Source organism: Amblyraja radiata, chromosome 33 (assembly GCF_010909765.2).
Source record: "Amblyraja radiata isolate CabotCenter1 chromosome 33, sAmbRad1.1.pri, whole genome shotgun sequence".
In the NCBI taxonomy this organism is placed as follows: domain Eukaryota; kingdom Metazoa; phylum Chordata; class Chondrichthyes; order Rajiformes; family Rajidae; genus Amblyraja; species Amblyraja radiata.
In genome coordinates this window covers 5,588,878-5,613,342 of record NC_045988.1, presented here as the reverse complement: position 1 = coordinate 5,613,342, position 24,465 = coordinate 5,588,878, and the positions used below count along the sequence as shown (strand labels likewise).

Sequence of the window (24,465 nt, the reverse complement as noted above, 5' to 3'; positions counted from 1 at the left end):
ACCTATTTTCTATGTTTCTATCTTCGGTATAAACAGTTCCTTCCTACACATTATATTTGTTATACAGTATATACATTTATAAATTTGCAGATTTATAAATGTATATATTACAAATATAATATATATATTGTGCAAGGTAAAAGCAATTTTACATTTAAAAAGAAGAAAGGCCCGATTTTTAAAATACTCACCGGGGATGCCTGACGTCACGTAAGTGATGTCATCAGAAATCGACGCAAAATAACGGGGAATAACGGCACTTTTAAATGAGAAAAAGGAACTTACCCAAAGGACCCACTTCAAGACCTGTGACTAGACTGCTTGCTAGAGAGCTGGGAAAAACACCTCAAACAACTCCAGAAGGGTCTGAAGAAGAAACTGAAGGTCGAAGATTTATTGCTGAAATGGAAGCTAAGGTAAAAGAACAGGAACAGTCTTTAAGAGCAGCTGTGTCAAAAGACTTTGCTGATATGTTACATAAGGAGATTTCTGCACTGGCTACAAGTATGCAGCTCGGGTATAAGGAAGTTATTGAGACAGTTGGTACTCTAAAGCAACGTATTGAGGACATAGAGACCGAGCTAAAAGCAGAAATTGAACGGGTCGAAGATGATTACAATGAAAGGTTGGAGCCTGTTCTCACTACTTCTGCAGAACACAGCGCTGCTATTAAAGATCTGGAAACTGCGATGAAGGAAATGTCTGAAGAGATGAAGAGAATGAAAGAAGATCAAGACCGAGTTTCTGGGCAACTGGCTAGAATGACCGACAAATGTCTCGACCTTGAAGCCCGGTCAAGACGGCAGAATTTAAGGATAGTTGGAGTGAGAGAAGGAAAGGTGACTGGAATGGACCCTCGGGATTTCACTGCCAACTTACTTAAACAAGTACTCATGCTGTCTGAAAAACCGAAACATAGAAACATAGAAATTAGGTGCAGGAGGAGACCATTCGGCCCTTCGAGCCAGCATCGCCATTCATAGTGATCATGGCTGATCGTCCCCTATCAATAACCCGTGGCTGCCTTCTCCCCATATACCTTGACTCCACTAGCCCCTAGAGCTCTATCTACCTATCTCTTAAATTCATCCAGTGATTTGGCCTCCACTGCCCTCTGTGGCAGGGAATTCCATAAATTCACAACTCTCTGGGAGAAAAAGTTTTTTCTCACCTAGTCTTAAATGACCTCCCCTTTATTGTAAGACTGTGGCCCCTTAGGATAAAGGGGAGGTCATTTAAGACTGAGGTGAGAAAAAAACGTTTTCTCCCAGAGAGTAGTGAATTTATGGAATTATGAAAGTAGATGTTGCCCAACGAGTTCAGAGAGCCCATTCAAGGCCAGGAGCCTCACCAAGACAGATTATAGTGAAACTTCACGACACAGCGGCTCTTGAAGATATTATGAAAACAATTCCATTCGCAAAAAATCTGATGCTTGATGGTGAAACCGTTCGATTCTTTAGAGACTACCCAGCAGAAGTGGCTAAGAAATGTGCCCTTTTTACAAAGACAAAATTGATCCTTAAAGGAATCCCAAACTTAAGATATGGCATAATTTACCCTGCAAAAATGAGGATCACATATAATGATTTGGAGTGTTTCTTTATTGATCCAGAAGAAGCATTCAAATACGCACAAGAGATAACACAGGACATTAAAGGATAAGTAAAATATCACGGTATCCAGTGGTTTAACTTTTATATATATCCGGAGAGGGGAAACTGAGAAAATATGACTTTTTAAATAAATATAAGCACAATTCTTCTCGATAAGATGGCCGACGATGGCCGACATGTGCTGTCAAGTCTAGACACCATATCGACTATGGAATGTAAACTCAAGGACAAACTCTTTTTTTGAACGAAAGATTTAATAAAATGGAACCACGCAGCACAGAAAAATTAAATTAAATTGAGCTGAACGTAATAATTTACTAATAAAAAGATAATAATAATTATATACTAACACATAAATAACTGGACAAACTCATGTATACTAATCTAAAACGTACTAGCATAACCGAATAATGATTCAATTCTCTGGTTGTTTTTTTAAATATATATATATATATATTGTGCAAGGTAAAAGCAATTTTACATTTAAAATGCATTCAAAGTAAAATATTTATGTGACAATGTATTGTCTTTACACAGAGCCCACTACGACCATGACCACTGTTCCTGACACGACTTTGGGTAAGATCACAGCAAGTGCTGGTACTATCATGCCAATATATGTGTTTTTCTGTAGCCTCTGCTCATTGCTACACTCCAAGAATTGCTGTTACAAACAGTAAGAAATGCTTGTCTTCAGTCTGAAGAATGGTCTCGACCCGAAACGTCACGCATTCCTTCTCTCCAGAGATGCTGCCTGTCCCATTGAATTACTCCAGCTTTTTGTGGCTATCTTCGGTATAAACAGGTCATTCCTACACATTGTAGTGTAAATCACATTCAAAAGTTATAAGAATAGAATTAGGCCATTCTGCCCATCGAGTCATTCAATAATGGCAGATATATACTTGCTAATCCCATTTCCTGCCTTCTCCCCATAACCCTCTACACCCGTTCTAATCAAGAATTTGTCTATCTCTGCCTTAAAAACATCCTCTGACGGCCTCCACAGCCCCCTGTGGCAATGAGTTCCACAGACTAACTACCCTCTGACTAAAGAAGTTCCTCCTCACGTCCTTTCTCTAAGAGCACCCATTAATTCTGAGGTTACAACCTCTGGTCCTAGACTCTCCCATCAGTGGAAACACCCTTTCCACATCCACTCTATCTATGCCTTTCATTATTCTGTAAGTTTCAATGTCCCCCTTCAACCTTCGAAACTCCAGCTACTAGAGGCCCAGTGCTGTCAAACGCTCGTCATATGCGAACCCACTCATTCCTGGAATCATTCATGCAGCAGCCTGTTAGGCTGTAAATACAATACACATTGATAATATGTAATGAACATAAACATCAATAAATTAATAACCTCAATACTAGTAGAAACTCAGCCCATCCGTAGTTCATTATTGAGATTAGTTTTGAGTAGCATTCAAGAACTTGAATGGTTGAAGAATAGTTTCTTCCCAATATATAAAGAACATTTCCATGATATATCTTGGAATATTTTTTTTACTACATATCTCTGTTATTTTAGAGAGAAAAATGTGACAATAAGGTCCCTGGATCCCTCCTGTTTATCCCCTGAACAGAGGCCCCAGGCAGTAATTCCTGATTAGTACAGGTGCCATGAGTTATGGGGAGAAGGCAGGAGAAAGGGGTTAGTGGGGAGAGATAGATCAGCCATGATTAAATGGCAGAGTAGACTTGATGGGCCAAATTCTGCTCCTATCACTTATGAACTTATGAACGTATAATTGTCCTTCCTTTTCCATCCCATCTCACATGGGTCAGAGGAACGTTACAGCTGACTTAGACAACAAATCTCTTAAAAAGTGACACAATTGTCCTGGCCACTTGATCCTGGACAAAGGGGCCCACACAGTCACTACAATGGAGGTCAGTTTGGGCAAGATCTTCAGACTTTACTTTAGAGATACAGCACGGAATCAGACCCTTCGGCCTGCCGAGTCCTTGCCGACCAGCGATCACTCCATATACTAACACTATCCTACACACTATGGGCAATTAAGAATTTACAATTTTTACCAAAGCCAGTTATCCTACAATCCATTCATGGATCTGTGGTTCAATGAGCAGCATGTTTGCTTGTTCAATTCACACCTACACAATTCCAACCTAGCGGACAAATCACTGGATGTATGCTCATTAATAAATCTGCAAATGTGGGAATCATCAGGTTGAATTTCTTGTCATGTGTTATATATATTTAAGGTAAAAGCAATTCTATATTTAAAATGCATTCAAAGTAAAATATTTATGTGACAATGTATTGTCTTTACACAGAGGCCACTACGACCATGACCACTATTCCTGACACGACTTTGGGTAAGATCACAGCGAGTGCTGGTACTATCATGCCAATATATGTGTTTTTCTATAGCCTCTGCTCATTGCTACACTCCAAGAATTGCTGTTACAAACAGTAAGAAATGCTTGTCTTCAGTCTGAAGAATGGACTCGACCCGAAACGTCACGCATTCCTTCTCTCCAGAGATGCTGCCTGTCCCATTGATTTACTCCAGCTTTTTGTGGCTAAATTCTTAAGGGGTTGGACAGGCTAGACGCAGGTAGATTATTCCCGATGTTGGGCAAGTCCAGAACTAGGGGGGTCACAGTTTAAGGATAAGAGGGAAGTCTTTTAGGACCGAGATGAGAAAATCATTTTTTACACAGAGAGTGGTGAATCTGTGGAATTTCCTGCCACAGAAGGTAGTTGAGGCCAGTTCATTGGCTATATTTAAGAGGGAGTTAGATGTGGCCCTTGTGGCTAAAGGGATCAGGGGGTATGGAGAGAAGGCAGGTACAGGATACTGAGTTGGATGATCAGCCATGATCATATCGAATGGCGGTGCAGGCTCGAAGGGCCGAATGGCCTACTCCTGCACCTATTTTCTATGTTTCTATGTTTCTATCTTCGGTATAAACAGTTCCTTCCTACACATTATATTTGTTATATATACATTTATAAATTTGCAGATTTATAAATGTATATATTACAAATATAATATATATATTGTGCAAGGTAAAAGCAATTTTACATTTAAAAAGAAGAAAGGCCCGATTTTTAAAATACTCACCGGGGATGCCTGACGTCACGTAAGTGATGTCATCAGAAATCGCCGCAAAATAACGGGGAATAACGGCACTTTTAAATGAGAAAAAGGAACTTACCCAAAGGACCCACTTCAAGACCTGTGACTAGACTGCTTGCTAGAGAGCTGGGAAAAACACCTCAAACAACTCCAGAAGGGTCTGAAGAAGAAACTGAAGGTCGAAGATTTATTGCTGAAATGGAAGCTAAGGTAAAAGAACAGGAACAGTCTTTAAGAGCAGCTGTGTCAACAGACTTTGCTGATATGTTACATAAGGAGATTTCTGCACTGGCTACAAGTATGCAGCTCGGGTATAAGGAAGTTATTGAGACAGTTGGTACTCTAAAGCAACGTATTGAGGACATAGAGACCAAGCTAAAAGCAGAAATTGAACGGGTCGAAGATGATTACAATGAAAGGTTGGAGCCTGTTCTCACTACTTCTGCAGAACACAGCGCTGCTATTAAAGATTTGGAAACTGCGATGAAGGAAATGTCTGAAGAGATGAAGAGAATGAAAGAAGATCAAGACCGAGTTTCTGGGCAACTGGCTAGAATGACCGACAAATGTCTCGACCTTGAAGCCCGGTCAAGACGGCAGAATTTAAGGATAGTTGGAGTGAGAGAAGGAAAGGTGACTGGAATGGACCCTCGGGATTTCACTGCCAACTTACTTAAACAAGTACTCATGCTGTCTGAAAAACCGAAACATAGAAACATAGAAATTAGTTGCAGGAGGAGACCATTCGGCCCTTCGAGCCAGCATCGCCATTCATAGTGATCATGGCTGATCGTCCCCTATCAATAACCCGTGGCTGCCTTCTCCCCATATACCTTGACTCCACTAGCCCCTAGAGCTCTATCTAACTATCTCTTAAATCCATCCAGTGATTTGGCCTCCACTGCCCTCTGTGGCAGGGAATTCCATAAATTCACAACTCTCTGGGAGAAAAAGTTTTTTCTCACCTCAGTCTTAAATGACCTCCCCTTTATTGTAAGACTGTGGCCCCTTAGGATAAAGGGGAGGTCATTTAAGACTGAGGTGAGAAAAAAACGTTTTCTCCCAGAGAGTTGTGAATTGATGGAATTATGAAAGTAGATGTTGCACAACGAGTTCAGAGAGCCCATTCAAGGCCAGGAGCCTCACCAAGACAGATTATAGTGAAACTTCACGACACAGCGGCTCTTGAAGATATTATAAAAACAATTCCATTCGCAAAAAATCTGATGCTTGATGGTGAAACCGTTCGATTCTTTAGAGACTACCCAGCAGAAGTGGCTAAGAAATGTGCCCTTTTTACAAAGACAAAATTGATCCTTAAAGGAATCCCAAACTTAAGATATGGCATAATTTACCCTGCAAAAATGAGGATCACATATAATGATTTGGAGTGTTTTTTTATTGATCCAGAAGAAGCATTCAAATACGCACAAGAGATAACACAGGACATTAAAGGATAAGTAAAATATCACGGTATCCAGTGGTTTAACTTTTATATATATCCGGAGAGGGGAAACTGAGAAAATATGACTTTTTAAATAAATATAAGCACAATTCTTCTCGATAAGATGGCCGACGATGGCCGACATGTGCTGTCAAGTCTAGACACCTTATCGACTATGGAATGTAAACTCAAGGACAAACTCTTTTTTTGAACGAAAGATTTAATAAAATGGAACCACGCAGCACAGAAAAATTAAATTAAATTGAGCTGAACGTAATAATTTACTAATAAAAAGATAATAATAATTATATACTAACACATAAATAACTGGACAAACTCATGTATACTAATCTAAAACGTACTAGCATAACCGAATAATGATTCAATTCTCTGGTTGTTTTTTTTAATATATATATATATATATTGTGCAAGGTAAAAGCAATTTTACATTTAAAATGCATTCAAAGTAAAATATTTATGTGACAATGTATTGTCTTTACACAGAGCCCACTACGACCATGACCACTGTTCCTGACACGACTTTGGGTAAGATCACAGCAAGTGCTGGTACTATCATGCCAATATATGTGTTTTCTGTAGCATCTGCTCATTGCTACACTCCAAGAATTGCTGTTACAAACAGTAAGAAATGCTTGTCTTCAGTCTGAAGAATGGTCTCGACCCGAAACGTCACGCATTCCTTCTCTCCAGAGATGCTGCCTGTCCCATTGAATTACTCCAGCTTTTTGTGGCTATCTTCGGTATAAACAGGTCATCCCTACACATTGTAGTGTAAATCACATTCAAAAGTTATAAGAATAGAATTAGGCCATTCGGCCCATCGAGTCATTCAATAATGGCAGATATATACTTGCTAATCCCATTTCCTGCCTTCTCCCCATAACCCTCTACACCCGTTCTAATCAAGAATTTGTCTATATCTGCCTTAAAAACATCCTCTGACGGCCTCCACAGCCCTCTGTGGCAATGAGTTCCACAGACTAACTACCCTCTGACTAAAGAAGTTCCTCCTCACGTCCTTTCTCTAAGAGCACCCATTAATTCTGAGGTTACAACCTCTGGTCCTAGACTCTCCCATCAGTGGAAACACCCTTTCCACATCCACTCTATCTATGCCTTTCATTATTCTGTAAGTTTCAATGTCCCCCTTCAACCTTCGAAACTCCAGCTACTAGAGGCCCAGTGCTGTCAAACGCTCATCATATGCGAACCCACTCATTCCTGGAATCATTCATGCAGCAGCCTGTTAGGCTGTAAATACAATACACATTGATAATATGTAATGAACATAAACATCAATAAATTAATAACCCCAATACTAGTAGAAACTCAGTCCATCCGTAGTTCATTATTGAGATTAGTTTTGAGTAGCATTCAAGAACTTGAATGGTTGAAGAATAGTTTCTTCCCAATATATAAAGAACATTTCCATGATATATCTTGGAATAATTTTTTTACTACATATCTCTGTTATTTTAGAGAGAGAAATGTGACAATAAGGTCCCTGGATCCCTCCTGTTTATCCCCTGAACAGAGGCCCCAGGCAGTAATTCCTGATTAGTACAGGTGCCATGAGTTATGGGGAGAAGGCAGGAGAAAGGGGTTAGTGGGGAGAGATAGATCAGCCATGATTAAATGGCAGAGTAGACTTGATGGGCCAAATTCTGCTCCTATCACTTATGAACTTATGAACGTATAATTGTCCTTCCTTTTCCATCCCATCTCACATGGGTCAGAGGAACGTTACAGCTGACTTAGACAACAAATCTCTTAAAAAGTGACACAATTGGCCTGGCCACTTGATCCTGGACAAAGGGGCCCACATAGTCACTACAATGGAGGTCAGTTTGGGCAAGATCTTCAGACTTTACTTTAGAGATACAGCACGGAATCAGACCCTTCGGCCTGCCGAGTCCTTGCCGACCAGCGATCACTCCATATACTAACACTATCCTACACACTATGGGCAATTAAGAATTTACAATTTTTACCAAAGCCAGTTATCCTACAATCCATTCATGGATCTGTGGTTCAATGAGCAGCATGTTTGCTTGTTCAATTCACACCTACACAATTCCAACCTAGCGGACAAATCACTGGATGTATGCTCATTAATAAATCTGCAAACGTGGGAATCATCAGGTTGAATTTCTTGTCATGTGTTATATATATTTAAGGTAAAAGCAATTCTATATTTAAAATGCATTCAAAGTAAAATATTTATGTGACAATGTATTGTCTTTACACAGAGGCCACTACGACCATGACCACTATTCCTGACACGACTTTGGGTAAGATCACAGCGAGTGCTGGTACTATCATGTCAATATATGTGTTTTTCTGTAGCCTCTGCTCATTGCTACACTCCAAGAATTGCTGTTACAAACAGTAAGAAATGCTTGTCTTCAGTCTGAAGAATGGACTCGACCCGAAACGTCACGCATTCCTTCTCTCCAGAGATGCTGCCTGTCCCATTGAATTACTCCAGCTTTTTGTGGCTAAATTCTTAAGGGGTTGGACAGGCTAGACGCAGGTAGATTATTCCCGATGTTGGGCAAGTCCAGAACTAGGGGGTCACAGTTTAAGGATAAGAGGGAAGTCTTTTAGGACCGAGATGAGAAAATCATTTTTTACACAGAGAGTGGTGAATCTGTGGAATTTCCTGCCACAGAAGGTAGTTGAGGCCAGTTCATTGGCTATATTTAAGAGGGAGTTAGATGTGGCCCTTGTGGCTAAAGGGATCAGGGGGTATGGAGAGAAGGCAGGTACAGGATACTGAGTTGGATGATCAGCCATGATCATATCGAATGGCGGTGCAGGCTCGAAGGGCCGAATGGCCTACTCCTGCACCTATTTTCTATGTTTCTATGTTTCTATCTTCGGTATAAACAGTTCCTTCCAACACATTATATTTGTTATACAGTATATACATTTATAAATTTGCAGATTTATAAATGTATATATTACAAATATAATATATATATTGTGCAAGGTAAAAGCAATTTTACATTTAAAAAGAAGAAAGGCCCGATTTTTAAAATACTCACCGGGGATGCCTGACGTCACGTAAGTGATGTCATCAGAAATCGCCGCAAAATAACGGGGAATAACGGCACTTTTAAATGAGAAAAAGGAACTTACCCAAAGGACCCACTTCAAGACCTGTGACTAGACTGCTTGCTAGAGAGCTGGGAAAAACACCTCAAACAACTCCAGAAGGGTCTGAAGAAGAAACTGAAGGTCGAAGATTTATTGCTGAAATGGAAGCTAAGGTAAAAGAACAGGAACAGTCTGTAAGAGCAGCTGTGTCAAAAGACTTTGCTGATATGTTACATAAGGAGATTTCTGCACTGGCTACAAGTATGCAGCTCGGGTATAAGGAAGTTATTGAGACAGTTGGTACTCTAAAGCAACGTATTGAGGACATAGAGACCGAGCTAAAAGCAGAAATTGAACGGGTCGAAGATGATTACAATGAAAGGTTGGAGCCTGTTCTCACTACTTCTGCAGAACACAGCGCTGCTATTAAAGATCTGGAAACTGCGATGAAGGAAATGTCTGAAGAGATGAAGAGAATGAAAGAAGATCAAGACCGAGTTTCTGGGCAACTGGCTAGAATGACCGACAAATGTCTCGACCTTGAAGCCCGGTCAAGACGGCAGAATTTAAGGATAGTTGGAGTGAGAGAAGGAAAGGTGACTGGAATGGACCCTCGGGATTTCACTGCCAACTTACTTAAACAAGTACTCATGCTGTCTGAAAAACCGAAACATAGAAACATAGAAATTAGGTGCAGGAGGAGACCATTCGGCCCTTCGAGCCAGCATCGCCATTCATAGTGATCATGGCTGATCGTCCCCTATCAATAACCCGTGGCTGCCTTCTCCCCATATACCTTGACTCCACTAGCCCCTAGAGCTCTATCTACCTATCTCTTAAATCCATCCAGTGATTTGGCCTCCACTGCCCTCTGTGGCAGGGAATTCCATAAATTCACAACTCTCTGGGAGAAAAAGTTTTTTCTCACCTAGTGTTAAATGACCTCCCCTTTATTGTAAGACTGTGGCCCCTTAGGATAAAGGGGAGTTCATTTAAGACTGAGGTGAGAAAAAAACGTTTTCTCCCAGAGAGTTGTGAATTTATGGAATTATGAAAGTAGATGTTGCACAACGAGTTCAGAGAGCCCATTCAAGGCCAGGAGCCTCACCAAGACAGATTATAGTGAAACTTCACGACACAGCAGCTCTTGAAGATATTATGAAAACAATTCCATTCGCAAAAAATCTGATGCTTGATGGTGAAACCGTTCGATTCTTTAGAGATTACCCAGCAGAAGTGGCTAAGAAATGTGCCCTTTTTACAAAGACAAAATTGATCCTTAAAGGAATCCCAAACTTAAGATATGGCATAATTTACCCTGCAAAAATGAGGATCACATATAATGATTTGGAGTGTTTCTTTATTGATCCAGAAGAAGCATTCATATACGCACAAAAGATAACAAAGGACATTAAAGGATAAGTAAAATATCACGGTATCCGGTGGTTTAACTTTTATATATATCCGGAGAGGGGAAACTGAGAAAATATTACTTTTTAAATAAATATAAGCACAATTCTTCTTGATAAGATGGCCGATGATGGCCGACATGTGCTGTCTAGTCTAGACACCTTATCGACTATGGAATGTAAACTCAAGGACAAACTCTTTTTTTGAACGAAAGATTTAATAAAATGGAACCACGCAGCACAGAAAAATTAAATTAAATTGAGCTGAACGTAATAATTTACTAATAAAAAGATAATTATAATTATATACTAACACATAAATAACTGGACAAACTCATGTATACTAATCTAAAACATACTAGCATAACCGAATAATGATTCAATTCTCTGGTTGTTTTTTTTATATATATATATATATATATATATTGTGCAAGGTAAAAGCAATTTTACATTTAAAATGCATTCAAAGTAAAATATTTATGTGACAATGTATTGTCTTTACACAGAGCCCACTACGACCATGACCACTATTCCTGACACGACTTTGGGTAAGATCACAGCAAGTGCTGGTACTATCATGCCAATATATGTGTTTTTCTGTAGCCTCTGCTCATTGCTACACTCCAAGAATTGCTGTTACAAACAGTAAGAAATGCTTGTCTTCAGTCTGAAGAATGGTCTCGACCCGAAACGTCACGCATTCCTTCTCTCCAGAGATGTTGCCTGTCCCATTGAATTACTCCAGCTTTTTGTGGCTATCTTCGGTATAAACAGTTCATCCCTACACATTGTAGTGTAAATCACATTCAAAAGTTATAAGAGTAGAATTAGGCCATTCGGCCCATCGAGTCATTCAATAATGGCAGATATATGCTTGCTATTCCCATTTCCTGCCTTCTCCCCATAACCCTCTACACCCGTTCTAATCAAGAATTTGTCTATATCTTAAAAACATCCTTTCCAAAAACATCCTTTCTTCCCAATATATAAAGAACATTTCCATGATATATCTTGGAATAATTTTTTTACTACATATCTCTGTTATTTTAGAGAGAAAAATGTGACAATAAGGTCCCTGGATCCCTCCTGTTTATCCCCTGAACAGAGGCCCCAGGCAGTAATTCCTGATTAGTACAGGTGCCATGAGTTATGGGGAGAAGGCAGGAGAAAGGGGTTAGTGGGGAGAGATAGATCAGCCATGATTAAATGGCAGAGTAGACTTGATGGGCCAAATTCTGCTCCTATCACTTATGAACTTATGAACGTATAATTCTCCTTCCTTTTCCATCCCATGTCACATGGGTCAGAGGAACGTTACAGCTGACTTAGACAACAAATCTCTTAAAAAGTGACACAATTGGCCTGGCCACTTGATTCTGGACAAAGGGGCCCACACAGTCACTACAATGGAGGTCAGTTTGGGCAAGATCTTCAGACTTTACTTTACTTTAGAGATACAGCACGAAAACAGACCCTTCGGCCTGCCGAGTCCATGCCGACCAGCGATCACTCCATATACTAACACTATCCTACACACTATGGACAATTTACAATTTACAATTTTTACCAAAGCCAGTTATCCTACAATCCATTCATGGATCTGTGGTTCAATGAGCAGCATGTTTGCTTGTTCAATTCACACCTACACAATTCCAACCTAGCGGACAAATCACTGGATGTATGCTCATTAATAAATCTGCAAATGTGGGACTCTTCAGGTTGAATTTCTTGTCATGTGTTATATATATTTAAGGTAAAAGCAATTCTATATTTAAAATGCATTCAAAGTTAAATGTTTATGTGACAATGTGTTGTCTTTACACAGAGACCACTATGTCCATGGACACTACTGCCAACACTCCAATGGGTAAGATCACAGCAAGTGCTAGTACATTCATGTGACAAAAAACGTGACAATAAGGTCCCAGGGTATTCCGTCCAGGGTATATCCAGACCAGAGGCCACAGGCAGTAATTCCAGATTAGTACAGGTGCCATGAGTTATGGGGAGAAGGCAGGAGAAAGAGGTTAGTGGGGAGAGATAGATCAGCCATGATTAAATGGCAGAGTAGACTTGATGGGCCAAATTCTGCTCCTATTACTTATGAACTTGTGAATGTATAATTGTCCTTCCTTTTCCATCCCATCTCACGTGGGTCAGAAGAACATTGCAGCTGACTTAGACAACAAATCTCTTAAAAAGTGATAAAATTGGCCTGGCCACTTGATCCTGGACAAAGGGGCCCACATAGTCACTACAATGTAGGTCAGTTTGGGCAAGATCTTCACTTTACTTTCAAGATACAGCACAGAAGCAGACCCTTCGGCCTGCCGAGTCCATGCGGACCAGCGAACACTCCATACACTAACACTATCCTACACACTATGTACAATTTACAATTTACAATTTTTACAGAGACCACTATGACCACGGATACTACTGCCTCCACTACATTGGGTAAGATCACAGCAAGTGCTAATACTTTCATTCCATTGTATATGTTTTTCTGTAGCCTCTGCTCATTGTTACACTCCAAGAATTACTGTTACAAACAGTAAGAAATGCTTGTCTTCAGTCTGAAGAAACGTCACGCATTCCTTCTCTCCAGAGATGCTGCCTGTCCCATTGAATTACTCCAGCTTTTTGTGGCTAAATTCTTAAGGGGTTGGACAGGCTAGATGCAGGAAGATTATTCCCGATGTTGGGCAAGTCCAGAACTAGGGGTCACAGTTTAAGGATAAGAGGGAAGTCTTTTAGGACCGAGATGAGAAAATCATTTTTTACACAGAGTGGTGAATCTGTGGAATTTTCTGCCACAGAAGATAGTTGAGGCCAGTTCATTGGCTATATTTAAGAGGGAGTTAGATGTGGCCCTTGTGGCTAAAGGGATCAGGGGGTATGGAGAGAAGGCAGGGATGGGATACTGAGTTGGATGATCAGCCATGATCATATCGAATGGCGGTGCAGGCTCGAAGGGCTGAATGGCCTACTCCTGCACCTATTTTCTATGTTTCTATGTTTCTATCTTCGGTATAAACAGTTCCTTCCTACACATTATATTTGTTATATATACATTTATAAATTTGCAGATTTATAAATGTATATATTACAAATATAATATATATATTGTGCAAGGTAAAAGCAATTTTACATTTAAAAAGAAGAAAGGACCGATTTTTAAAATACTCACCGGGGATGCCTGACGTCACGTAAGTGATGTCATCAGAAATCACCGCAAAATAACGGGGAATAACGGCACTTTTAAATGAGAAAAAGGAACTTACCCAAAGGACCCACTTCAAGACCTCTGACTAGACTGCTTGCTAGAGAGCTGGGAAAAACACCTCAAACAACTCCAGAAGGGTCTGAAGAAGAAACTGAAGGTCGAAGATTTATTGCTGAAATGGAAGCTAAGGTAAAAGAACAGGAACAGTCTTTAAGAGCAGCTGTGTCAAACGACTTTGCTGATATGTTACATAGGAGATTTCTGCACTGGCTACAAGTATGAAGCTCGGGTATAAGGAAGTTATTGAGACAGTTGGTACTCTAAAGCAACGTATTGAGGACATAGAGACCGAGCTAAAAGCAGAAATTGAACGGGTCGAAGATGATTACAATGAAAGGTTGGAGCCTGTTCTCACTACTTCTGCAGAACACAGCGCTGCTATTAAAGATCTGGAAACTGCGATGAAGGAAATGTCTGAAGAGATGAAGAGAATGAAAGAAGATCAAGACCGAGTTTCTGGGCAACTGGCTAGAATGACCGACAAATGTCTCGACCTTGAAGCCCGGTCAAGACGGCAGAATTTAAGGATAGTTGGAGTGAGAGAAGAAAGGTGACTGGAATGGACCCTCGGGATTTCACTGCCAACTTCCTTTAACAAGTACTAATGCTGTCTGAAAAATCGAAACATAGAAATTAGGTGCAGGAGGAGACCATTCGGCCCTTCGAGCCAGCATCGCCATTCATAGTGATCATGGCTGATCGTCCCCTATCAATAACCCGTGCCTGCCTTCTCCCCATATACTTCACTCTCTCTTAATTCCATCCAGTGATTTGGCCTCCACTGCCCTCTGTGGCAGGGAATTCCATAAATTCACAACTCTCTGGGAGAAAAAGTTTTTTTTCGCCTAGTCTTAAATGACCTCCCCTTTATTGCAAGGCTGTGGCCCCTTAGGATAAAAGGGAGGTCATTTAAGACTGAGGTGAGAAAAAAACGTTTTTCCCAGAGAGTTGTGAATTTATGGAATTATGAAAGTAGATGTTGCACAACGAGTTCAGAGAGCCCATTCAAGGCCAGGAGCCTCACCAAGACAGATTATAGTGAAACTTCACGACACAGCAGCTCTTGAAGATATTATGAAAACAATTCCATTCGCAAAAAATCTGATGCTTGATGGTGAAACCGTTCGATTCTTTAGAGACTACCCAGCAGAAGTGGCTAAGAAATGTGCCCTTTTTACAAAGATAAAATTGATCCTTAAAGGAATCCCAAATTTAAGATATGGCATAATATACCCTGCAAAAATGAGGATCACATATAATGATTTGGAGTGTTTCTTTATTGATCCAGAAGAAGCATTCAAATACGCACAAGAGATAACAAAGGACATTAAAGGATAAGTAAAATATCACGGTATCCGTTGGTTTAACTTTTATATATATCCGGAGAGGGGAAACTGAGAAAATATGACTTTTTAAATAAATATAAGCACAATTCTTCTCGATAAGATGGCCGACGATGGCCGACATGTGCTGTCAAGTCTAGACACCTTATCGACTATGGAATGTAAACTCAAGGACAAACTCTTTTTTTGAACGAAAGATTTAATAAAATGGAACCACGCAGCACAGAAAAATTAAATTAAATTGAGCTGAACGTAATAATTTACTAATAAAAAGATAATAATTATATACTAACACATAAATAACTGGACAAACTCATGTATACTAATCTAAAACGTACTAGCATAACCAAATAATGATTCAATTCTCTGGTTGTTTAAAAAAAAATAATATATATATTTAAAAAAAACAACCAGAGTATTGAATAATTATTTGGTCATTATTTGGTTATGCTAGTATGTTTTAGATTAGTATACATGAGTTGTCCAGTTACTTATGTGTTAGTATATAATTATTATTATTATCTTTTTATTAGTAAATTATTACGTTACAATATATATATTGTGCAAGGTAAAAGCAATTTTACATTTAAAATGCATTCAAAGTAAAATGTTTATGTGACAATGTATTGTCTTTACACAGACACCACTACGACCATGACCACTATTCCTGACACGACTTTGGGTAAGATCACAGCAAGTGCTGGTACTATCATGCCAATATATGTGTTTTTCTGTAGCCTCTGCTCATTGCTACACTCCAAGAATTGCTGTTACAAACAGTAAGAAATGCTTGTCTTCAGTCTGAAGAATGGACTCGACCCGAAACGTCACGCATTCCTTCTCTCCAGAGATGCTGCCTGTCCCATTGAATTACTCCTGCTTTTTGAGGCTATCTTTGGTATAAACAGATCCTTCCTACTCATTGTAGTGTAGAACAAGTTCTCAAATATTCCTAAAAATTCATTCAGTGATTATGGTCAATTTGATGTTGTTTTTGGTTATTCAATTATTTCATCTATAATAATGTGTTTAGCATTTCTGTATGGACAGATGGACATTCTATCCACAGATGCTGCTTGTCCCCCTTAGTTTCTCTAGCACTTTGTTTTTTCAGAATCCTATTCCATTCCGAAATTAAAGCAGGTGCATATTCGACCAATAGAGTAATAATATAAATTCCACTAAATAGATTCAGAAATGCCAGTGAATTCCAGCAATATATTATTACTGGAGTTTCTCAACTATTGAGTGGAATTTAGTCATCACCAAGCCCTAATCAAATCAAGTTTCTAATATTATTATTCTAGTATTATTGAACAGCAAAACTTACCCAAACAGGTCAGATTTAAGTTAACATTCAACAGTGGATGGACAGTGTTTAATTGTCGTATATATTGACAATCGAAACAGTGAAATTCTTACTTGCAAGTTCACGTTGAAAAGTTATAAGAGTAGAATTAGGCCATTCGGCCCGTCGAGTCAGTCAATAATGGCCGATCTATGCTTCCTAATCCATAGATCCATAGATTCAATTCTCTGGTTGTTTTTTTTTTAATATATATATATATTGGGCAAGGTAAAAGCAATTCTACATTTAAAATGCATTCAAAATAAAATGTTTATGTGACAATGTGTTGTCTTTACACAGAGACCACCATGACCACTATTCTCACCAACACTCCAATGGGTAAGATCACAGCAAGTGCTAGTACCTTCATGCCATTGTATGTGTTTTTCTGTAGCCTCTGCTCATTGCTACACTCCAAGAATTGGTTACAAACAGTAAGAAATGCTTGTCTTCAGTCTGAAGAATGGTCTCGACCCGAAACGTCACGCATTCCTTCTCTCCAGAGATGCTGCCTGTCCCATTGAATTACTCCAGCTAGTGTTGTGTACTTGAAGAACTTGAATGATGTTGAAGAATAGCTTCTTCCCAATGAATAAAGAACATTTCCATGATATACATTGGAATATTTTTTATTACAAAACTCCGTTATTTATGAGAGAAAAACGTGACAGTAAGGTCCCTGGATTCCTCCTGTTTATCCTCTGACCAGTGGCCCCAAGCAGTAATTCTTGGTTAATAGGGGTGTCATTAGTTTTGGGGAGAAGGCAGGAGAATAGGGTTAGTGGGGAGAAATAGATCAGCCATGATTGAATGGCAGAGTAGACTTGATGAGCTGAAAGGCCTAATTCTGCTCCGAACACTAATGAACGTATAATTGTCCTTCCTTTTCCATCCCATCTCACATGGGTCAGAGGAACGTTACAGCTGACTTAGACAACAAATCTCTTATAAAGTGACACAAGTGCCCTGGCCACTTGATCCTGGACAAAGGGGCCCACACAGTCACTACAATGTTCAGTTTGGGCAAGATCTTCAGACTTTAGAGATACAGCAACGAAACAGACCCTTCGGCCTGCCAAGTCCATGCCGTCCAGCGATCACTCCATACACGAACACTATCCTACACAACAGGGACCATTACAATTTTTACCAAAGCCAGATATCCTACAATACTTTCATGGATATGTGGTTCAATAAACAGAATGTTTGCTTGTTCAATTCACACCTACACAATTCCAACCTAGATAGATATTGGGCAAGGTAAAAGCAATTCTATATTTAAAATGCATTCAAAGTAAAATGTTTATGTGACAATGTGTTGTCTTTGCACAGTTTTTTCAACAGTGTAAAACATTTCCAAGAGTACAAAAATACTCGTGATGAAGCACCATGTGTTTGATTTTTTTTTTTAACTCAGGAGAGCTCTTGGGTAAACTGGCATCGTGGGACAGGCCCTAAACACTATCCTACACACTATGGACATTTTACAATTTACACTTTTTACCAAAGCCAGTTATCCGATAATCCTTTCATGGATCTGTGGTTCAATAAGCAGCATGTTTGCTTGTTCAATTCACACCTACACAATTCCAATCTAGTGGACAAATCACTGGATGTATACACATGAATAAATCTGCAACTGAGGGATTCTTAAGGTTGAATTTCTTGTTATGTTTATATATATATTAGGCAAGGTAAAAGCAATTCTATATTTCAAATGCATTCAAAGTAAAATGTTTATGTGACAATATGTTGTCTTTACACAATGACCACTACGACCATGACCACTAAACCCACCACTCGAAGGGGTAAGATCACAGCAAGTGCATGTACTTTCATGCTATTGTATGTGTTTTTCTGTAGCCTCCGCTCTTTGTTACACTCCAAGAATTGCCGTGACAAACAGTACGAAATGCTGGTCTTCAGTCTGAAGAAGGGTCTCAACCCAAAACATGTCACCCATTCCTTCTCTCCAGAGATGCTGCCTGTCCTGCTGAGTTACTCCAGCATTTTGTGTCCCCCTTCGGTGCAAAGAAAGACAGCGGGGAAACAGGCCCCCCTCACTGACCAGCCATCACCCTGTACACAAACACTACCCTGCACACTAGGGACAATTTTACAATTTTTTACCGAAGCCAATTAACCTACAAACATGTATGTCTTTTCAGTGTGAGAGGGAACTGGGGCACCCAGAGAAGACCCACACGGTCACAGGGAGTTCGATACAAAATGCTGGAATAACTCAGCGGGACAGGCAGCATTTCTGGAGAGAAGGAATGGGCGACGTTTCAGGTCGAGACCCATCTTCAGACTGATATCTTCAGATAGCCCTTGCCTTCTTGCTCCATCCACTTCCCCTTGCGAGTTCTCCCACTAGTCTTAGTGTCTCCGACTACATTCTATCTTTGTCCCTCCCCCTCTCTATTTAACAGTCTGAAGAAGGGTCTCGACCCGAAACGTCGCCCATTCATTCTCTCCAGAGATGCTGCCTGTCCCGCTGAGTTGCTCCAGCATTTTGTATCTACCTTCGATTTAAACCAGCATCGGCATCAGCATCTTTCTTGCACGCACAGGGAAAACGTGCAAACTCCGCACAGACAGCACCCAGAGTCAGGATCGAACCCGCGTCTCTGGCACTGTGAGGCAGCAACTCTACCACTGTGCCACCGTGCCGCATCTACCCAAGGGACTCCAAGTTTGAATTTACCATCATGCTTGCATATATTGCGGTCAGTAGGACAATGCTATATTTGAAATGTATTCAAACTAAAAAAACTCATCATGTAATGAATCATTTTGTCTTTCACAGTGTATGCCAACACGACTCAACCCATGAACACCACCGTGTACATGAATACGACAACTGGCACCACCAGACCAACAACAGTCACGACTCTAAACTCTGCACCAGGCATTAGCTCCAAGCCACTGCTAGCGTTTGTCTGTATGCTCCTGCTCCTCGTCACTGTGCCAGGGTTATAAACGGAATAAGAAGCTGCCTCTCAACCAACCTATTCCAAAAACACTTTTCCAACAACCTCCGGGCTTTCCTCTCATGGTACAACATGAAACTGTGTCTTATCTGAACTTGTATTTCCTCAATGATAGAAACTTCACTTTATCGTCCCACCCCCACTGTCTCGGGTCCCAAACTGAACCCAGCACAAATAAATACAGGGGACAGCATTCCTATCCTTGTTGCTCTTTGCAACTCTATTCCCATTCAGAATACCAGATATATGTCATAAATGCAGCCACCTCCCGTCTTTCCTTAATATTCACTCATTCAGTGTTTCAACCTCTTCAGCACGGAGGCAAATTCAGATAGCCTTCTGCATTGTGTCGATCTTTTCCAGGTGCTGTACACGAGGTTGCGTGACCAACAAACCACCCGTGGTAATAATAAATCCAAAATAATCCTCATCATCCTTATCACTCCACTTTTAAAATAAAAACATCTCTATGGCTCATGTTACTTTAAAATATCTATTCCATTCTGAGAGGTAGAGCAAGTATCCACTGGAATAATAGGTCAATAACCTAAACTTCACTAAATAATTTCATAAATGTAAAGAAATTCTAAAATATATTTTTAATGGAGTTTACCATATGAATTCCTCTGTTTGCTAATTCATAATGACGATATTAACACAGCTGAAGAAAGGATTTGATTCAGACTTTTGGAATAATCATTTGCTGAACCACTCTGTAATCATGTTAGTTGGTTTGCATCCAATCTAACCTCAGTGAATTTATTCAGCACAAATATACCCTTCGCTTTGCCCCCTGTCTCGAAAGTGCACTGGTTCATACTCACAAACAGCATGGTTCATCCAAAATGGCAACTTTTATTGAAAGCTATGGTTTCTTTGTTTTTCTTTTGTGTCATAATGAACTTTGTTGATGTTTGTTAATGCAGGACATTGCACAATTCTAGACAATCTTAGCATGATACCAAAGGCAAAAATCTTTTAAGACAACGACCATGTAATGAATTTGCTGAAACAGGTTTGCAGCATGAAGAACATATAGGTTATATTGTCTGTTAAGATAAAGCCACGGTGGATATCTACTATAATGCATATATTACACAGTTTACCGATGCAATGAAGTAATTTATAAATAATTGTTGAATTCTTTAATAATAAAAAATTGAACTTTTGAAAGTCTACAACTTTGTCAATGATATTGCTTATTGTCGGCACGTGGCCTCTTAAGTGAGTCTGAATTGGGAATATTTTCCATTTTCAGCACACAGTTTTAGTTTTGTTTGAAGAACTGTCCTGATCTGAAACATTACCTACTCATGTCCTCCAGAGATGCTGCCAGACCCCTTGAGTTACTCCAGCACTTTGTGTCTGCTTTAGTTTAGTTTAATAATAATAATAATAATAATAATAATAATAATACATTTTATTTATGGGCACCTTTCAAGAGTCTCAAGGACACCTTACAAAAATTGAGCATGTAGAGGAAAAACATGTAAGGGGAATGAAATAAATAGTAGAGATATGACTAGTACACAAAGTAAAGACAGAATTCAATACAAAACACAGTATGAGGCAATTAATGCACAGATGAAAAGGGACGGGGACGTGGGGCTAAGGATAGGCAGAGGTGAAGAGATGGGTCTTGAGGCGGGACTGGAAGATGGTGAGGGACACGGAATTGCGGATCAGTTGGGGGAGGGAGTTCCAGAGCCTGGGAGCTGCCCTGGAGAAGGCTCTGTCCCCAAAACTGCGGAGGTTGGACTTGTGGATGGAGAGGAGACCGGCTGATGTGGATCTGAGGGACCGTGAGGGTTGGTAGGGGGAGAGGAGGTCAGTGAGATATGGGGGGGCCAGATGGTGGAGGGCTTTGTAGGTGAGGACCAGGATTTTGTAGGTGATCCGGTGGGAGATGGGAAGCCAGTGAAGTTTTTTGAGGACTGGAGTGATGTGATGCCAGGATTTGGTGTGGGTGATGAGTCGGGTGGCTGCGTTCTGGACCAGTTGGAGTCTCGGTTGATGTAGGTGGAGCTGATGCCAAGGAGAAGTGAGTTGCAATAGTCCAGTCGGGAGGAGATGAAGGCATGGATGAGTCTTTCAGCAGCAGGCGGTGTGAGAGAGGGTCTGAGTTTGGCGATGTTGCGGAGATGAAAGAAGGAGGTTTTAATGACATGGCAGATGTGAGGCTCAAGGGAGAGGATGGAATCAAAGATCACGCCAAGGTTGCGGGCCTGGGGAGATGGGGAGGCAGTGGTGCCGTCGATGGTGAGAGTGGGGTTATTGATTTTGCTGAGTGTGGCTTTGGAGCCTATGAGGAGGAATTCTGTCTTATCGCTGTTGAGTTTAGTTTAGAGATACAGCATGGAAGCAGGTCCTTTGGCCCACCGAGTCCGCGCCGGATATCACTGACCCGTTCACAATAGATTTGTATTATTCCACTCTCTCATCCACTCCCTGCACAATAAGGGCAATTTTATAAAGGCCAATTATCCTACAAACCACCCATTTTTAGGGATGTAGGAGTAAACCAGAGCACCCGGAGGAAGCTCACCCTGTCACAGGGAGAATGTGCAAACTCCACACAGACAGCACCCAAGGTGAGAATCAAACTTAGTTCTCTGACGCCGTGAGGCAACGGTTCTACCAGCTGCGCCACGGTGCTGTCCTGTGCATTTGTTGAACAGCAGCTTTTCAAATTGCAGACAAATAATCAGTGAAGCGACTAAAAATGAAGAGATAGAAATTTGGAAGTAGGAGAGACAAAGAATTCCTGTTGTTAAATATCTACCTCTTGTGAAAGAAACGGAGATTTCTTGCACTGTGAAATTTGCTGCTTTTTTCCCTGAGGACCAATTGTTCAGGTCAGTTTAGTTTATTGTCATGCGTACTGAGGTACGATGAAAAGCTTTCGTTGCGTGCTAACCAGCCTGCGGAGAAACAATACGTGATTACAATCGAGCCATTCACAGTGTACAGATACATGATAAGGGAATGACATGTAGTGCAAGGTAAAGGCAGCAAAGTCTGATCAAAGACAATCCGAATTCTTCTGCTTTCTATCTCTTCTTCTTTTCTCTCTATTTTCTTTCTCTTCTCCTTTCCTGTTTCTCACTTTTCGGTATCACACACCTCTCTATTTCTTTTCTATTCTCTTTCTGTCTCCTTTTTACTGTTAAAAATAAATAAATAAATAACTAAGAAGCTGTACATGAAATGTAACATGTCAATATATACTAGGTACCATACTAGTGTACCTAATAAAATTAAAATAAAAAATAAAAAATAATTTAAAAAAAGACAATCCGAGGGTCCCCGATGCAGTTCTGCACTGCTCTCTGGTTGTGGTAGGATGATTCAGTTGCCTGATAACAACTGGGAAGATACGGTCAACAAACTGTACAAGGTTCCGTGTTTCCTAAATTACATCCGGTTGAGGCGACATGGGACCTCCTCCTGAGAGATGCTACGTTACAAACCGTCTACCCTATCGGGGGAGATGCAAAGGATCTTACAACAAAATTACAGGGAAGAGTTGGAGAATTCTCCCCAGAATAGTGCTATCACAACATTTAGAAGATACTGTATTTGGACAAATACATGGGTAGGAAAGATCTAGAGGGATATGAGCTGGGATTAATGTGGAGGAGTCATCTTGATCAGTGTGGGCAAGTCGGGCCGAATATCCTGTTTCCGTGCTTTATGCTTCTATGACACCATGACCCTAACAAATAATTTGGTTATTATCACTTTGTTATTATATATATAAACCGGTCCTGCAAATCTCGCATGCTAAGTTGCCCTAGTCATGACAAATGTTTTTTTATTCTTTAAATAACAGCCTGGAAATTTGCCTTTGCCATTCTTCTCACTTTATGATGAAACTAGTTATCTCCCTAACTAAGGTACACAAAATTGCTGGAGAAACTCAGCGGGTGCAGCAGCATCTATGGAGCGAAGGAAATAGGCGACGTTTCGGGCCGAAACCCTTCTTCAGACTGATGGGGGGTGGGGGGGGAGAAGGAAGGAAAAGGGGAGGAGGAGGAGCCCGAGGGCGGGCGGATGGGAGGGTGGGAGGAGACAGCTAGAGGGTTGAGGAAGGGGAGGAGACAGCAAGGTCTATCTCCCTAACTACTTTGAAAGGCTAAAAGATTGCAAGGTTTATTCTCACCCATTAAAAAGGTGTTAGGCTTCAACATAATGTTACTCCATTTCAGAAACAGCCAGAATTACCAGTTGAATTTAGAGTCATAGAGGCAGCATGGTAACTGGCCCGTCGGCCCGACACCTCCATGTCAACCAAGATGCCCCATCTAAGCTTCGTTTAGTTTATTGTCACGGGTACCGAGATACAGTGAAAAGGTTTTGCTTTTGTTGCGAGCTAACCAGTCAGTGGAAAGACAATACATGATTACAACCGAGCCATTCACAGTGTACAGACACATGATAAGGGAATAACGTTTAGTGCAAGATAAAGTCATTAAAGATAGCCCAAGGGTCTCCAAATGAAGTGGATAGTAGTTCAGGACTGCTCTCTAGCTGCGGTAGGATGGTTCAGTTGTCTGATAACAGCTGGGAAGAAACTGCCCTGAATCTGGAGGTATACCTTTTGCCCAATGGGAGATGGGAGAAGAAGGAGTCTCCAGGTTTACCCAGGTTTGGCCCATATTCCTCTACACCTCTCCTATCTAGCACTCTTTGCATGATCTCAGGAAGCAGCTCTTGATGGACCACACTGTAACTCAAGCTGTAGTTATCTAGCTACTGGGAGCTATTAACAAGGGAAGAGTGCGCACCACAAA

The 24,465-nt window shown here is 40.5% G+C and overlaps 1 protein-coding gene across 37 annotated transcripts in view; it reads left to right on the top strand.

Annotated features, from left to right (window-relative positions):
• LOC116991281 (integumentary mucin A.1-like) overlaps positions 1-24,465 on the top strand; it is a 75,169-nt gene that overhangs the window by 33,067 nt on the left and 17,637 nt on the right. For 2 of the 37 annotated variants that reach the window (XM_033049767.1, XM_033049771.1), the window contains exons 3-11: positions 3,499-3,512; positions 3,923-3,962; positions 6,678-6,719; positions 8,444-8,485; positions 11,209-11,250; positions 12,528-12,569; positions 13,118-13,159; positions 15,972-16,013; positions 18,446-18,487. The exons of 1 other annotated variant lie outside the window; for it this stretch is intronic. In XM_033049767.1, coding sequence (XP_032905658.1) covers positions 3,499-3,512; positions 3,923-3,962; positions 6,678-6,719; positions 8,444-8,485; positions 11,209-11,250; positions 12,528-12,569; positions 13,118-13,159; positions 15,972-16,013; positions 18,446-18,487 — 348 coding nt within the window. Of the gene's footprint in view, positions 1-2,155; positions 2,196-3,498; positions 3,513-3,920; positions 3,963-6,677; positions 6,720-8,443; positions 8,486-11,208; positions 11,251-12,527; positions 12,570-13,117; positions 13,160-15,971; positions 16,014-16,979; positions 17,019-18,445; positions 18,488-19,488; positions 19,912-24,465 lie in introns of those variants that run through there. 34 more of the 37 variants (XM_033049772.1, XM_033049764.1, XM_033049773.1 and 31 more) reach the window with 31 other exon arrangements.